Here is a 16,180-nt window from a genome sequence, read left to right as displayed (position 1 = left end):
ATCAAAAAGCGATGTCAGGGTTTTGACATTTCTAAGTACCCTGAGCTAGTAAACTTCCCACTAAAATTAATTTTATTAGCCATGCAATGTTTTGACAATTACGGAAAATAAAAGCTTGTAGGAACCAATCAGGTGGTGTCACAAAACTTCCAAATCTGCATGATAAAATTAGCATAAATGTGTATAGTTTTTAGCTTATGGGATACAGCTTTCTGAGGGAAGGCTTTTTCCTTTATCCCTCTTTTTCATTAAAATTGGAATTCGCAGATACCAACTTTTAACTGAAAGAATTCAAGATGCATCTAGACTTAGCATCATGACTAAGCACCAAAATTTTGGGAGGTTTATTCATTTCTAACAAGAGGATTTGTTAAGGAGCATCGTCAATGAGGCCGTTTGTAGAACAGAACTAAATAATTGGCACTGATTTCATTATGCTTTCTTTCACTTTTTTGCTTTATCTTTGAGACAATTTTTATTCATTCCCTAAACTGAAATAAATAACACAGAATAACATAACACTACGAGCGTTTTGTCACTTACAATATCCTTTTGTCCGATTCCCTAGCCCAACTGATTAATAGTACTGATCGTATATCCAAAAAGCCTGAGAGGGTCCAAAACTGTAGTAAAACTTCCAGAATCTTTTTTAAGCTCTCTTTCAAAAAAAAGAAAGGAAAGCATAAGGCTATCAGTCAGCTGATTTTTGATACCTATGCCTGAACCTAACCGTAAGCATTCTTTGAAAATAACGCATTTACAATTTATAAAATATAATTTAATATAATGTGACTTAATACAAATAATTTATGTATAAATAATTATGTAATATGTAATAATTATAATAATTATAATAATAATAATTAAAGTAGTAATTATGTAATAATTTATGCAAAAATAAAAAAATACAGAAGATTCATCTCCTAGGGAGAGAGTCACTTTGATTAAATAGGGTTTAGTAAAAGCGAAATCATTGAAAATGTCTACAGAGTTATAAATTAATCTTACGTTTTCCTACTGGACAAATGAATTCCCAAAATAAGGACCGTTTTCTTCTTGGACAGTGACAATTTTTGTACCTGTATATTTTAGTCATATGCCCAATATTTGTACTTAGCAAAAAAAATATAAATAAACAGAAAAAAAAACGACTTGCAGTCAAAAGGTGTGCAATAATAAAACGTGCGACATCACCTTGAAGCTCAGACTTGGGGACTGAGCTCTCAATGTCGAGAAGGATGTATCTAATCTCAACATAAACCCCATTTAACAATAAGTTAAGTGTTACAGAAGCAACCTCATAAAACATCACTAAAAAGAAGAAATGATAATATTAATATATATTTTCACTGAAAAAACTTACTACTTCCCAGGTCTACCAAAAATGTCCTTTTTAAATGTTGGTGATAAACCAACGCAGCATGTACTCTTGAGCATGATGCATGGTCTATGCAAAAGTCATTCATTTGCGGATTTCTCCCGAACAGATAGCATTTCTTCTGGTCTATCATAAGTTTCTGTAAAATGAAATTGTTTGTTTAATTTTGGCCCCAATACCAATAAAAAAGAAAGAAGAAAACAGCAGTGTATGGTGTGTGGATTTTGAAAAATAACGATTAAAAGGGCCAAAGTCAAAAAAGAAAAATGTGTTTTGCATTCCAGTAAATTTAAAGACGTGGGGGTATGGACCCCAAACCAGGGACATAATTTTGGCAAGAATCAGCGGTTATAGCCTACAAAGGCTATAAAACAAACGAGATACATTCAAAAAAATGAGTAGTTTCCCAGCAATGGGTTATACAACAACCCCTCTCCCCACCCAAAGAAAAATATGGTAAGATACTTACACTGGAGCTTAACACTAATCTGAAGGAAATCACGCTTTGTTTCCTGTTAGCTAAGGCTCACAAGAAATATAAATTTGAAATTACTCTTATTCCGGAGTAAGGTATTTTCGCTACGTGCTACTCTTGTACAGGGAAATCCAGGGCAGATTATCAATAATATCTTTTATCAAAACGTAACAAAGGTACGCGGTAAACTTATTATACTATTTTCTTCCTATATTTAAGCCATGAATCCTTAGTACTAAATTTTTTACTACTACCTCTTTACAAAAAATACCATCAACAATGCTTAAAATTTCACAGAATAAAGAAATTGATGCATAAATGAAACGAAAGTCCTTCACACAACAAGTCTTTTATCTTTTAAAAAATGAAACTAAAGCTATAAAACATACCTGGAAGTTACGGTAATGCCAGATACAACAGCCTAAGTCACAGAGACTTTCCTTTAAATCAGATTTTCCTTTTATTTTTGTTTTACAAACTTAAAAACTAATTTGAAAACAAACAAGCAAACAAATACTGGTATCTGGCACATTTTATTCAACAACCGACAAACTTTCTTTATGCAAGAGTTGCATAAGATACATATATTTAAGCATCAGGATCTGAACTAACAGAATTGTCACAGGATATTTTTTTAATGAGGCCAGGAGGGGAGGGGTAATTATTGCGTCTGGCTAATTTCTTCCACTGCTCGTCGAACCTACCCTGGAGCTTCAATTCCTAGTTAGTTAATCCTGAAGTGAAAAAGCTTAAAGAATCGTAAAATTACTATGAAATAATAGCAAAACAGACAAAATTTCTTATTTCACCCAATAACTTGATGAATTAAATCTATTTACTGCCATTCGAAATATGCTGAATTTTGTTAAGGATTATGTTCTTAGCTTTCTACCTTTATGTAAAGCATAGCTAAGATTTGTCACTGACAGTATCACTAAGCATTAGATTCTTACAAGGTATCTAATATTTGATTCAAGAATAAAGATGATTGACCACAGTTGAGTTTAATTAATTAAATATCAGATCTCCTTCTTAGAGAAAAACGAGGGAGAGGGTTTACTTTCTCGAGGGCGGTCCATAGAATACATTTCTGGGTTAACGTTTCCAAAGTTTTCTGAAGAATTCATTAGAACAATCTTGGAGGGAATTCCCCTTAGCCTTTCCCCCTATGTACAAGGTATGGTCACTGAGGAATTTCTTAAAGGTTTGATGATAGAGTAATTCATTATACTGTTTTCTCTGGGGACTATGTAGCACAATACCGATACAAAAATCATGGTGAAACAAAAAAAAATGTGAAGAACGTGTATTTCACCTGGATTAATTTTTCGTCTTTTAGGACATCAAGATGCAATCCAGTAGCTGGTTTTCCTGCCCTGAAAAAAAAACAATAAAATAATTAAGACAAGAGATTAACTATTTCTAGATGAAAATATTCAGTAAAGTTGCATAAGCAAGGCTTCAAAATGCCCAGAAAAGCAAGAGATAGCTAGTATGTATTCTACATTATCGCCAATACTTACCATAAAAAAAAACTTCAACATGGTACAAAAGATTTCTATCCATTCAAAACAAAAATTCAATTGAAAAAAAACACACACAATAGAAATCCAGAGAGCTCTATAGCAAACGAATATTCTTGCATTATAGTATAGATTGAGAATAAAGACAATTTCCTACAAATTAAAAATCCCGTTTTTAATGACTTTTTAAATCCCAGTTTTAAAATATTCAATTATGCATGGTCAGTTTGGTTCAACTTTGTTTCTATCCTCAATGTGAGTACATCACAGAGCAGGGTAAAAGCCAGATGATAAATGATCTTAGGGCAAAGATTCAGGTTCATGACCAAGGAGAAGAATCCTGGGTTTTAACCAAAATTTCCTTGTAACTCTTTCTTCCTTTTTTTGTATGGGAAGAGCTGTTAAAAGAAATTATACACGGTCATATTGCACCTTACTGTAGAATGTTTCCTTTCATCCCAGAACACATATTTATGTATACAAATTTCCCTTGTGACTTTCTTCTTTTTGTATGGGGAGAGCAGTTAAAAGAAATTATATAGAGCCATCTAGCATATTACTGTAAAATGTTGTCTTTCATCCTGGAACATATATTTACAAAAAAAAACAACAACTTTAAAATAAGAATAAAACTTTAACTAAGTATTATTTATAATGACTCTTGTTTAAAGAAGCTCGGTCGAGCTTGTTTAAGCTGCCTTGTTATATTTTATTAGATGATACAAGAATTATTTTTAGCTGCCAGGCTCAACAATTAATGCACTTCAGATTTAACTTCATCATATAGCCCAATGCTAAGATTCTTCACTGTAATTTTTGTTATCTGTTTTGCGAAGGTCATTGTTTTGGTATTTTTTTTTCTTAATATGTAAGGAGAAAATGGTCTTTGCAATCCTCAAAGCAAGCTTAAGTCAACCAAGATTGTCTTTTAGTTCCAAGACTACCATAAATTGTCATTTAGAGTAATGTATGGATTTCTCCTTGTAAACCCCACAATGATGACGGGAATTCTCATTTGTTCGAAAATCAGTAAGTCAAGGACTTTCAAATCATACTTTCACTAAGCATCTCCAATGGTCTTGAAAGCATCGAAATAGACTGCAGACACTGTGGATCTTTCGAAGAGAACCAGAATTTTCGAAATATAATTTAAAACGTCAGTATTTAAGCAGAATCTTTATGTAAGCAAAGGATAAGGAGAAAAGTGACAGATGAGTAAAATGATATTGTGGATGAAGTAGCAACAAAGAGTTGGGAAATTTATAGTAAAAGACTGAAGTACAGCAACTTGCCAAAAATGGACAGTAACGGCAATGAATTTTATAACCATGTTCTTTACTTGAATCTCTGAGTTTTCTGTGAAATATGTGAATGAGTATTTGACGAAAGGATACTCACAGGAAGAGGTAAGTGTTAAATCATTAATACACAAAAAAAAAAGACTTAAAGAACTAGTAACCCACACCTCTCCTATACAATAACTATAGGATAGAGTCCATGAATCTAGCAGAAAGAGCTGGTGAGGTCACGAGAAAACTTCAAAGAGAATACCAGTTTGAGGCCGTGAAGGGAAAACGACACAGCACATTCTTAGTGTTTTGAGGGGTCTATTGATAAAAAGACACCAGGCATTACAAAAAAGTGTAAGAGTGGCCATATATTTCCTCAATAAGCATAAATGTTGCCAAGGTTGATAATGTTGACGTTTTGAAGCAATTTGACAACTATGATTAGTGCAGCTTCTAATATCCTACTCTTGGTTAGAAAACTTGTTTTCTTACTCTGTAAAACCTTTTCAACAGTGAAGAAACTTGCTGTGCCTTGGCTACTCTACTTTTACAAATTCATTTCATCCAAAATCCTCATAAAGCTATTTACTTGGTAACTCTTCTTCTTACCTAGAATAACCCTTTCATCCTCATTTATCTTTGATTAAGCAATTTAGTATTCTTCAAATTACTTTTCAAATCTATTTTTAGACCCTCAACCACCGAAACTATATCATGTCAATGTGTTTGTGACAGTGGATTTTAATAAGGACCAACTCTTTCTAATAGGAACAGAACCTGTAAAAGGCAGAAAATGCCCTCAAAAGGAAGAGTAATTCTGATGAAAATTAAATCATCAAAATTCAGCATATTTAATTGCCCAAGACAGTGCTTGATTTTCACCAAAGTTGGTATTTAACAATGTTTGAGGTGATGATTAAGAATCTGAAACTACCATTACAAATAAGAACTCCAAAATAATTGAGAAGCAACTCCTACCACAACTACTCTTATCATAGCTGCTATTAATTGTGTATTAAACGGCTTAGTCTTTAACCACAACTTAATTTCAAACATTAACACCATTAATGTATGCACAAACTATGTTAATTAGAAATCAAATATCCAATTGAAACTTAAAACTGTTCTAAACTATGATTATGCAGATGATTTGAATATCCTAGGTAAAGTAAAAATAAAAAAATCAAGAGAAAGTAAAGAGTAACACTAAACTTAAAACAAATAGACATTAATAAGATATATTTTCTGTATCAGCACTCAGTGCTTTGTAATATATTCATCAATTGAATTTTTAATTAAATAGTGTGTTGTTTCTTCGTTCAACTAACAAAAGAAAAAAAAAAAAAAAAAAAAAAAAAAAAAAAAAAAAAAAAAAAAAAAAAAAAAAAAAAAAAAAAAAAAAAAATCGAAAAGAAATCGAAAAAAAAACGAGGTGCAATTATAAGCCCAAGACAAAATTTGCAAGACAAGTATATTTGGATAGAATATTAAAAAGCGAATTAAGCAGCATATTTGTCTTTTAGATCAGCACAAACTAATTTAAAAAAACTTTTTCTGCAAAATAAGCTTTTCAAAGAAAAGTTCAGAGCTACAACTAGCCAAAAATGAGCATAAATCAAGCTAAATAATTTTGTAATCGTAAAACTACCACAAATAACCATCAATAAATAAATGAAACCCAAAACGAACAGAAATTACAATAGTCTAAACAGCTGAGTCAAAACCAAACCAACGGAAACTAAGATGAGTAGGGTTGATTCCCCCCATGCCTTCTGAAGACCAGAAATTAATTTGCACTTTACTGAAAACACTCCTTATTTCAAGCTGAATGTTTCTATTTCTCATAATATCGAAAGACAAACCATCATAACCAAAACTACTCAAAAATTCAACAAATGAATGTGGATTGACAGTTTAATATGCATACACTGACATTTATTCCTTAAGGTCATAATAATTTTGGATTTATCAAAGTTAAAAAAGTGCAAACATTTAAATGTATTTTGTTTTCAGTAAAGTGCAAACTATGTTCTATTCTATAAAAGCCATGGGGCGTATCAGCCCTACTTATCTTAGTTTCTGCTAGTTTTAATTATGACTTGGTATTTATTGTAATTTATGCTTCAATACAACACAAAAACGGATGAAAACGGATATTTACTAATATTATATTTGATAATTATATTGCTTTGGCAGTAGAGTATCTAAAGCTTTATCTTTTATTCAATTATTGTCATTTCTTTATTTAAGAGGTTTAGCACCTTTCAGATATTGTGAAGTTACTAGACTTATGTCTAAGCTAGATCCACCAGATCCCTATCTAGAGGGGAGCCATGCTAAGCCTAGGAGCAATATTGCCATATCTCCTCCTCAAATCACTAAGCCTGCAAATAATGATAACGACAAAACTGAAAAGGCCAGGACTAGACAGCCATCAAGACCATCTACATCTAGTGATGGCACAATGATTTCTGTGGGTTCACCTCAGTGGTGTGAACCAAACTGTCAAGTACCAGATGATGAGAACCATCTGGCATTGGATGACTTCCAAGTAGTTCAAAAACTCAAGAAAAAGAATAATAAAAAGAGAAAGGTTGACGGCCCCAATCTTTCGGTACCAACAGATGAGTCAACAGCCCCAACCCCTAGTTATGAATTATCCATTCCAATGTTTGCTGTTGTAATCTCACCCGTCCAGAAAAATACCAGTCTCAAACCCCTGAAATTTGAACCAAAAAAACATATTGACTTTTTGAGGATGAACATTTTCAAGAAGTTAAGAAAGGAATTTGATATATTCATTAACAGAAATGGAGAAGCTGAAGTATTTGCCAATGATGCAGCCTGTCTGACCTCTCTGCTGGACTTGACACATATTGGTAATATGGAAGTAACTTGTAAGCCAAAAGAAGAACTAATTCAAAAAGAAACTAGACTGGTCATTTATAATATACCCAGTTTATATACAGACAATGACATCCAAGAGGGTCTTACTGATAGTTCCCTTTTATCTTACCCTCTGAAGTCAATAACAAGACTAAAAAAAAGAAATGAAAACAATGAGTTAGTAGCAAGTAACTCTGTTCTTTGTGCATTTGAAGGAGAATATTCACCAGAAAAGTTATTCTTGTTTGGTGGAAGAGTTGCCTTTAGATTCTATGATGAAAACCTATACAATGCAAACACTGCTTGAAACTAGGGCACACACAAAAATTCTGTCCATTTGCCACTGCTGTTGTTTGTAAAAACTGTACATCAAGGGGTCACTCTGAAAGCAACTGCCATTACCCAACAAAATGTATTAACTGTGGAGGTTCACATCTTTCTGATGACAGAAATGTTTGTGCTAAATACAAACAAAGAAGTCAGACTGTAAAAATAGCACAGGAGAAAAGAATTCCAGTACCCATAATTGCTAATGCTATGAGGAAAGAACCTAGTCAGCCTCATATAAACTTTGTCAATACACCTTCCAGGAGACCAACTCCAGTCCAAGAGCTGAGAAGACAACCACAGCAGGCGTGGAAAAAAATTCCTGCAACCAACTTCTATGAGACCTACTCCCTATCAACTAGTGAGCAACCCATAAGTATAACTAGCCCTTCTTTCCCCAGACTTGACCACAAAGTAGGAAGAATTCCTGCAGGTGTATCCCCCTCTCAACCCAAAAGACCTACATTCTTATCTATTAGGGGTAATGGACCTCAAAGAAGCAACATCAAGCCTCCAACACCCAAAATCTTAGTTGGTAATCAACTAAGAAACTTGACAAAATTTATTATTACCCAGGAGCTTATTCGATTATCAAATTATGACACACAAATGAAAAATGAACTATGTGAGAAAACATTAGAAAAGCACTTTCCAGAGTCATTGCTGAAAGAAGTTACAGATGAATTTAAGGAACTAATTGCTATTCTTGCAGCCAAAAATATTCAAGTTCCCCAATGATTAGAAAACAACCTCTCCCCAACTAATTAACAATGTTAGTGATATAGATAAACTGATAGTGTTACAGTGGAACGCTTTTTCACTTAATAATACAAAAATGATGGAACTTTGCTCGTATATTAATAAAGAAAAAGTGGATGTAACTTGTCTCCAAGAAACACATTTAAATAATCTAAAAAAAGTGTCCATACCAGGATACAAATGCTATCGAAAAGATAGAGATTCTGGCAGAAAAGGAGGTGGAGTGCTCATTTTTATAGCTGATAAAATAGTTCACTATCCATTACCATTAAAGCAACATGACCATGAAATAGATGTGGTAGGAGTATCAATCACTTTAAGCTCAGGAGACACTTTAATAATTAAATCTATGTATAACCCAAAGGGGGATACTGATATATATAATATTTTATCAACAGAAGCAGAGGGTCACAACTCCATTATTTTTGGTGACCTAAACACTCATAGCACTCATTGGGAATATATTGAACAATCAAACCGAGCTGGGAAAAATGTTGAAAGATTACTGTTAGAAAATAACCATATAGCAGTTCTAACTCCATATAATTTGCCAACTTATTATACTATAAAAAATAAAAAAATTTCAACCATTGATATTCAACTAGGTCCTGCTGCTGCTGTTGACCAGGTTTCAATAAGTAGAGTAACAGATCTACAAAGTGACCACTGCGCTATTAAGACTACAATCTCTAATATGTCTCACCAAACTAAACCTGGAAAAAGGAAGTTTATCAACAAGAAAGGTAATTGGCCAATGTTCAAGCAAATCCTGCAAGAAGCCAATTATAATTTACTTGAAGATTTTTCCCGAATTGATGATAAAGTAAAAATACTTAACAAAATTATGATGGACGCTGCTCACAAAGCAATTCCCAAGACAAGCCCCAACATTTGGACTCCAACTGGCAATAAGAGAATTAAAAATTGGTGGAATGAACTATGCTCTACTGCAGTGGAAGCTAAGAACGTAGCAAAAAAGGCATGTCAAAGACATCCATCAATGAGCACTGCAATTGAATATAAACATAGCTCAGCAAAAGTAAAAAAAATATGTTTACAGGCCAAAAGAGAGGCATGGGAAAAATTTATGACTAACATAGATCACCAAACTGCAGTATCTAAGATTCACCAATACGTAAGCAAGATGAACGGCAAGAGAATGACACTTGATGATCGCAAATATGAAATAAAACACCAGGGTCAACTAATAACTTCTGATTTCCTAAAAGCTGATATTTTTGCAAACACATTCATGAAGAAACCTCTAGACACTGTTTTGCCAAATCCACCTGTATGTGTCCTCCCTTCTGTAGCACAACATAAGAAGTCGTTAATGTTACCCTTTTTTTTATCTGAGTTACAGACAGCTATTGAAAGATGCAACTTAAATTCAGCCCCAGGATATGATGAGATACACATCAAATGGTTGATTGAAACACCTGACATTTTTCGAGCTAAGCTCCTGGAAGTATGTAACAACGCATGGAGAGAAGGGAAATTTCCTACCCCCTGGAAAATTGCACTTATTTACCCAATCCTCAAACCTGGAAAACCACCAGAAGATCCTATATCTTACAGACCAATATCAGTTCTCCCCATAATGGGCAAAATATTTGAGCGAATGATTTTAAGGAGATTAGAATGGTTTGCAGAGGTAAATCAAATAATACCCCAATCTCAGACAGGTTTTAGAAAGAGTCATAGTGCAATGGACAACATAACTAGAATAGAAACAGATATGACAGATGCTTTACAGGAGGGCGAAGTTGGTATTGCTGTATTGTTTGATTGGACAGATGCATATGGGAATGTAAAACGTAAAAAGTTACAAGAAATTATGCATAATAAAAAATTTCCACCTCTGGCGATCTCAATTATAATGAATTTATTATGTGATTGTTCCTTTCAAGTACAGATTAATGAAATACTGTCTGTAAGAAAACAAGTTGAAGATGGTCTCCCACAAGGAACTGTCATAAGCCCTCTTTTATTTACACTATATATTTCTGAACTAAAACTTAGAAGGCAGTCAAAACATGGAGAATTTGCTGACGATCTCCTTGTGTGGAACAGACATAAGAACATAACTTTACTCCAAAACATCATTCAGGAAGATATATATGATGTGTGCCTGTTTTCTAAAGCTTTTGGACTGCCCATTTCTATACCAAAAACAAAAGCAATTGTGTTCCATAAACGACAAGTAACCCTTCCGAAACCCTTAAGGATAGAGGAGAGTGAGATAGTCTATGAGCCGTCAGTTCGGCTACTGGGCATGATTCTTGATTCTCGTTTAAAATGGCAACCATATTTAATGATGTTAAGAATGACAATTTTAAAACGGCTAACCATCCTCAAACGACTTGCAGGATCTAAATGGGGATCTTCACCCAAGTTGATTATTGACTTTTACAAAATGTATATTCAGTCTAAATTGGAATATGGCATACAATTTCTTACAAATATTCCGGTTACTTTTTTCAATACCCCTGAGAAACTCCAAAATTCAGCCATCAGAATTGCTTTGGGGCTCCACAAACATACTGCAGTGGTTAAGCTCAAAGAACTTTCTGGACTACCTGCTCTGAAAGACAGGGCTACTATGCAGAGAAACTGCTACTTCACAAAAATACAAACACATGGCAAAATCCATGCAGTTTTTCCCTCCACTTTTGGAAATCCTGCTAAGCCCCAACACCTACTATCTTCTTTTAGCCAGTATCTAAAAGATTACCCAAATTGGAAAAATGAACAGGCGGATAGTTACCCTTTTCCAAAATGTCCACCATGGGAAATGGTGGCTCTCGAATGTCATCTTCAGTTAGTTTCTAAAGACAAGTCACATTATTCAGATCAGTATGTCTGTCAACTGTTTGCTAATAAGATATCCTCACACTTTCCTAAACATATTCTAGCTTTCACAGATGGTTCAGTAAAAGGATCAAGAGCAGGAGCAGGGGTGTGTATTCCTCATGTTTCCTTGAATATATCAGCAACTCTTCCATCCCACACTTCAATTCTGTCAGCAGAGTTATTTGCTATACATAAAGCACTTGAAACTATGGCCAGACTAAACCTTTCGTCAAAGAAAGTGTTAATCCTTACAGATTCAAATTCTGCAATTCAATTAATAAGAAAAATAAATTATGAGGCTGTTGATTCAGATTTAAAATTAATAAGAGATGATCTACAAAGATTAAATAAATGTGGTGTTTTTGTTTCGTTCCAGCATATTCCTATTCATAAAGGACTGATTCATAACGTGACTGCTGATAGGCTAGCAAATGAAGCAGCAAATATTGACCCCCAACCAGAATCAAAATTGGGGAACCTACGAGATATTATGAAACGCCGTGGTCAAATAAAATGTCTACTATTTCGAAATTCCCCATTTCGTTTTAGAGAAGACACAGTGTGGTACTATAGACTGAAATCAGGATATCCTTTTCTGAATTCTGTCCGATTTCAATGGAATTTGTATCATTCTCCACTATGCAGGTGGTGTTTAACAACAGAGGAAACTCCCCAACACATATTTTTTGATTGCCAAATACTTGCACCCAAAACTAATAAGATTAAGATAATTTGTAAAAAACTAAAGATTGAAGAAATGTTTGACTCCATCATTAGTTTTCAACTACCTCCTAATACTGAAAGGCCGATCTAAAGGGTGATGATCCAAATTATGAAAAAGACAATGGAAAACGAGCTAATTTAGTAATGAAGATCTACTGTGCAGAAGAGAGCAAGAGTGAGTAGGAAGAGCTGTATTGGTACCGGCCGGCCTCTTGGCCTTAAACTGCTGGGCACAGGTAGCTCAAGTACTCGCACTTCCCACAAACCAAACAGAAGAGAAGAGAGGATGAAAAAGAAGGATTGCTAGTGCCATCTTGAAGTCAAAGGGGTGAAAGGACTGTATGCAGTCTGTATACCCTCATACAATTTATGGAATGGAATGGCTTGTTTTGGGTTTCATTTATTTATTTATGGTGATTTGTAAAACTTAGGAAGAGGCTCATTTAATTGAAAATTAAAAACTCTAGTTCCCCTTTTAAGAGTCAAAAGTGATAGGAGGGCAGCTAGCTGCCCCCAAGCCCTCTTTTCCCTAAATGCATCTGATCAAAACTTTGAGATAGCCATTTTGTTCAAAATAGCCTCAAGATCATATAAACAATACCTACAGTGTTGACACCCCCCCCCCCAGAGCCCAAGGGTAAAGGATGTAAGTTATAGGTCTATAAATTACAGATCTATAAGTTAAAGCTACTATAAGTCATGCTTGAATCTAAGACATGAAAAACTGTAGAAATATTTTATAAACAAATAAAAAATTTGGTAATAAAAACAAACAAAAAAATAATTAAAAACTTTCCATAAAAACGAGTTCTCAAAGAAAAGTTAACTAAAAAAAAAAACTTTCCAAAACAGAACTTTGTCAAAAAAAGGAACGAAATATATTAAACTTAACGCCAGCAGAAATAAGTTCCAAAAATAATAGACTACAATCCATCGATTTAACAGGTAACTAATATATTATAATTATATAGGATGTTTTAATCCTTAAATTTAAGAAGTGAAAAACTGTAGAAACAGTCAATTTATAAACCAATAAAAACTTTTGTAACAAAAACGACCAGAAATTAATTTAAAAAAAGATACATCTAAAGAATTTTTTTAGAGAAAAGTTGAGTTATATTGAACCCAAAATAAGCAGAAAGTAATTTCTATTATAATTCAAATTCAAACCTTGCAGAAATTACTATTAGAGAATAAAAGAAACCAAAACAAAGAGAAATTCAAGTTAATAATCATACCAAACATAAAGATAACAGGTGCAAATACAGACGAATAAATAAATCTTAAATAGATTCAATTTGTTTACAAATGAACTTCATACAGAAGGTATGGTTGTATAAACTTCAGAGGGGGCTCATTTGATTGGAAATCAGAAACTAGTGCTTTTTTTTAGAGTCAAAAGTGATTGGAGGGCAACTAGCCTCCATGCCCTCTTTCCCCAAATGCATCCAATCAAAATTTTGAGACAACAATTTTATTCAAAAATGTCCAAAGGCCAAATAACTATGCCTGAATGGTTGACAAAACTCCCTGAGCCATCAGCATAAGGACTGTAAGTTATGCAACCTGTCCATTGTTAACATACAGACTTCAGAGAAGGCTCATTTGATTTTAAATCAAAAGTTCTAGTTCCCTTTTTAAGAGTCAAGAGTGATTGGAGGGTAACCAGCCTCCCCCATGCCCTTTCCCCCAAATATTTCCAATCAAAATTCTAAGATGGCCATTTTGTACAAAATGGTCAAAATGTCAAATAGCTATGGTTCCAGGTTTGATAACGCCCTTGACCCTTAGGATATGGGCTATATATTATGCTAGTTGCCAAACGTTAACATATAAGGTTTTATGGAAGGGGTGGTCATCATATAAAATTCGAAGGGGGTTCACCTGATTGGAAATTGAAACTTCTAGTCCCCTTTTTAAGAGTTCAAAGTGACTGAGGGGGAACCACCTCCCCTTCACTCCCACTTTCCCCTGAATGCATCCGGTTAAAATTTTATGATAGCTGTTTTGTTCAAAATTATCCAAAGGCCAAACATTATGCTGCTGGGGTTGAAACAACCCATGGCGCCCAGGCAAGGTTTGTAAGTTATGCAAACTGCTTGTTGTTGCTTTTTTAAACTCTGATACTATTTTTGATACTTTAATGTTGAAAAAAAAAGAAATGATTTTGAAATGGGGAATGTTGAAAAACTTGAAACTTTGGCAATCAAAAACAAACAGAAATAAATTAAAAAAAGAAAACTTTTCAAGAAAGAAGTTTTACAAAGAAGAGTAGAGGCAATATTAAACTTGAGAGCAGCAGAAATAAAATCCTACAATAATTCAAACACAAAACGACCAGAAGTTATTATTAAAGAATAAATGAAACCCAAAACAAACAGAAATTAAATAATCAATCATAGCAAACAAACATACTCTAGGTACTAATATAAATGAATAATTGAATCTTAAAATGAGTAAAGCTTAAGTTGAACATGCAGATTAATATTAAAACAAACAAAAATTGCTACAAACAAGAGTTTGGCTACTGCCCCCTTCCCTAACAGTAAAAGTTTAAAGCCTACAGCATCACTGGTGCTTTACTGAAAGTATATGTATCTTGAACAGTCTTGGAAAGAACTATTAAAATTAAACTGAATATTTGATATATAATTATATTAATTGCTGAAAGCTCATCAGTTCAAGATTTTATGCCACTGTGATTTGTATTTTTATTTTCAATATTGTGATAAGTACAAAACAAATATTTGTAATACAATTTATTGTGTGTAAAGCACCAATGACACAATAGGCTCTATATTTTAATATTAGGGAAGTGGCCCAACTCTTGTTTATAGTGAAAACTATGTGAGTCTTGAAAAGAAATAATAAAATTAAAGTGAATATTTGATTTACAAAGGAATTAAATGCTGAAACCTCATTAGTTCAAGATCTTATTTCACTGTAACTTTTATTTTTAATGTAGTAAGAAGTACAAACGAAAATATTTGTGATATAATTTGTTTTCAGTAAAGTGCCAATGATGCAGTAGGTTTTTGACTTTTACAGTCAAGGAAGGGGGTAGTAGCGAAACTTTTGTTTGTAGTGGTTCTTGTTTGTTTTGAATTTGATTTGGATATTCAATTTAAATTTTCCTCATTTTAAGACTTATTTATTAATTTATATTTAAATATAAATATATTTATTTAATATTATTATATATTATTTAATATTAATATATATTATTTAATATTTATTAAATATAAATTTTATATTTATCGTCCTGGCCGAGTTGGTTGGTGCGCTGGATTCGGGATCCTTTGTCTGAGAGGACGCGGGTTCGAATCCCAGTGTACCCAATTTTTCAGTTGGGACGGGGGTCAGTGGCGTGACTCTGTAAGCTTAGCCAGAGTCGACCCAGCTCTAAATGGGTACCTGGAGAAATCTGGGGAAGGTAAACAGGAAGGGTGTGTGAAAGCACAGGATGGCTGGCCCCCAACCCCCCATTGCACTTCCTGGCTGAAGGGCCAAGAAACGGAGATCAGCACCGCCGGTAGGGACTGTAAAGTCTAATGCCGTATCCTTTACCTTTACCTTTATTAATTTATATTAATACCTAACCTAATGTATGTTTCTTTACTATGATTGTTTATTTAATTTCTGTTTTGGGGGGGGGTTTCCTTTAATCTTGAACAGTAATTTCTGGTCGTTTTGAGTTTGAATTATCATAGCAATTTATCTTTGGCTCTCTTGATTTACTATGCTCTTTAATTTTCCTTGAAAAAATTCTTTTCCAGAAAGTTATTTTGATTAATCACCTTAAAACCCTTAGGCTCAGTAGTAGCAGCAGAATCAGGAGTTGTGGCAGTACTAGTAGTGTCCACAGATTGTCTTCTGGTTAGTTAAACATACCCCTAAGCATGCCCTGAAAGTTTCAAGTTAATACCCTAAGATATTCCTAGGATATTATTCATACATCCCTTTAACA

The 16,180-nt window shown here is 33.6% G+C and overlaps 1 protein-coding gene across 2 annotated transcripts in view; it reads right to left on the bottom strand.

Moving 5' to 3' along the window:
• The window catches only part of LOC136033006 (nuclear inhibitor of protein phosphatase 1-like), a 32,525-nt gene that overhangs the window by 12,620 nt on the left and 3,725 nt on the right, over nt 1-16,180 (bottom strand). For both annotated transcript variants that reach the window (XM_065713536.1, XM_065713535.1), the window contains 2 exons: nt 3,169-3,229; nt 1,364-1,517 (listed from right to left, as the gene is read on the bottom strand). In XM_065713536.1, coding sequence (XP_065569608.1) covers nt 1,364-1,517; nt 3,169-3,229 — 215 coding nt within the window. The remainder of the gene's footprint in view (nt 1-1,363; nt 1,518-3,168; nt 3,230-16,180) is intronic.

This window comes from Artemia franciscana, chromosome 11 (genome assembly GCF_032884065.1).
Source record: "Artemia franciscana chromosome 11, ASM3288406v1, whole genome shotgun sequence".
Classification (NCBI taxonomy): Eukaryota; Metazoa; Arthropoda; class Branchiopoda; order Anostraca; family Artemiidae; genus Artemia; species Artemia franciscana.
Note: the sequence above shows the minus strand (reverse complement) of the source record. Positions and strands in the feature narration are given on the sequence as shown.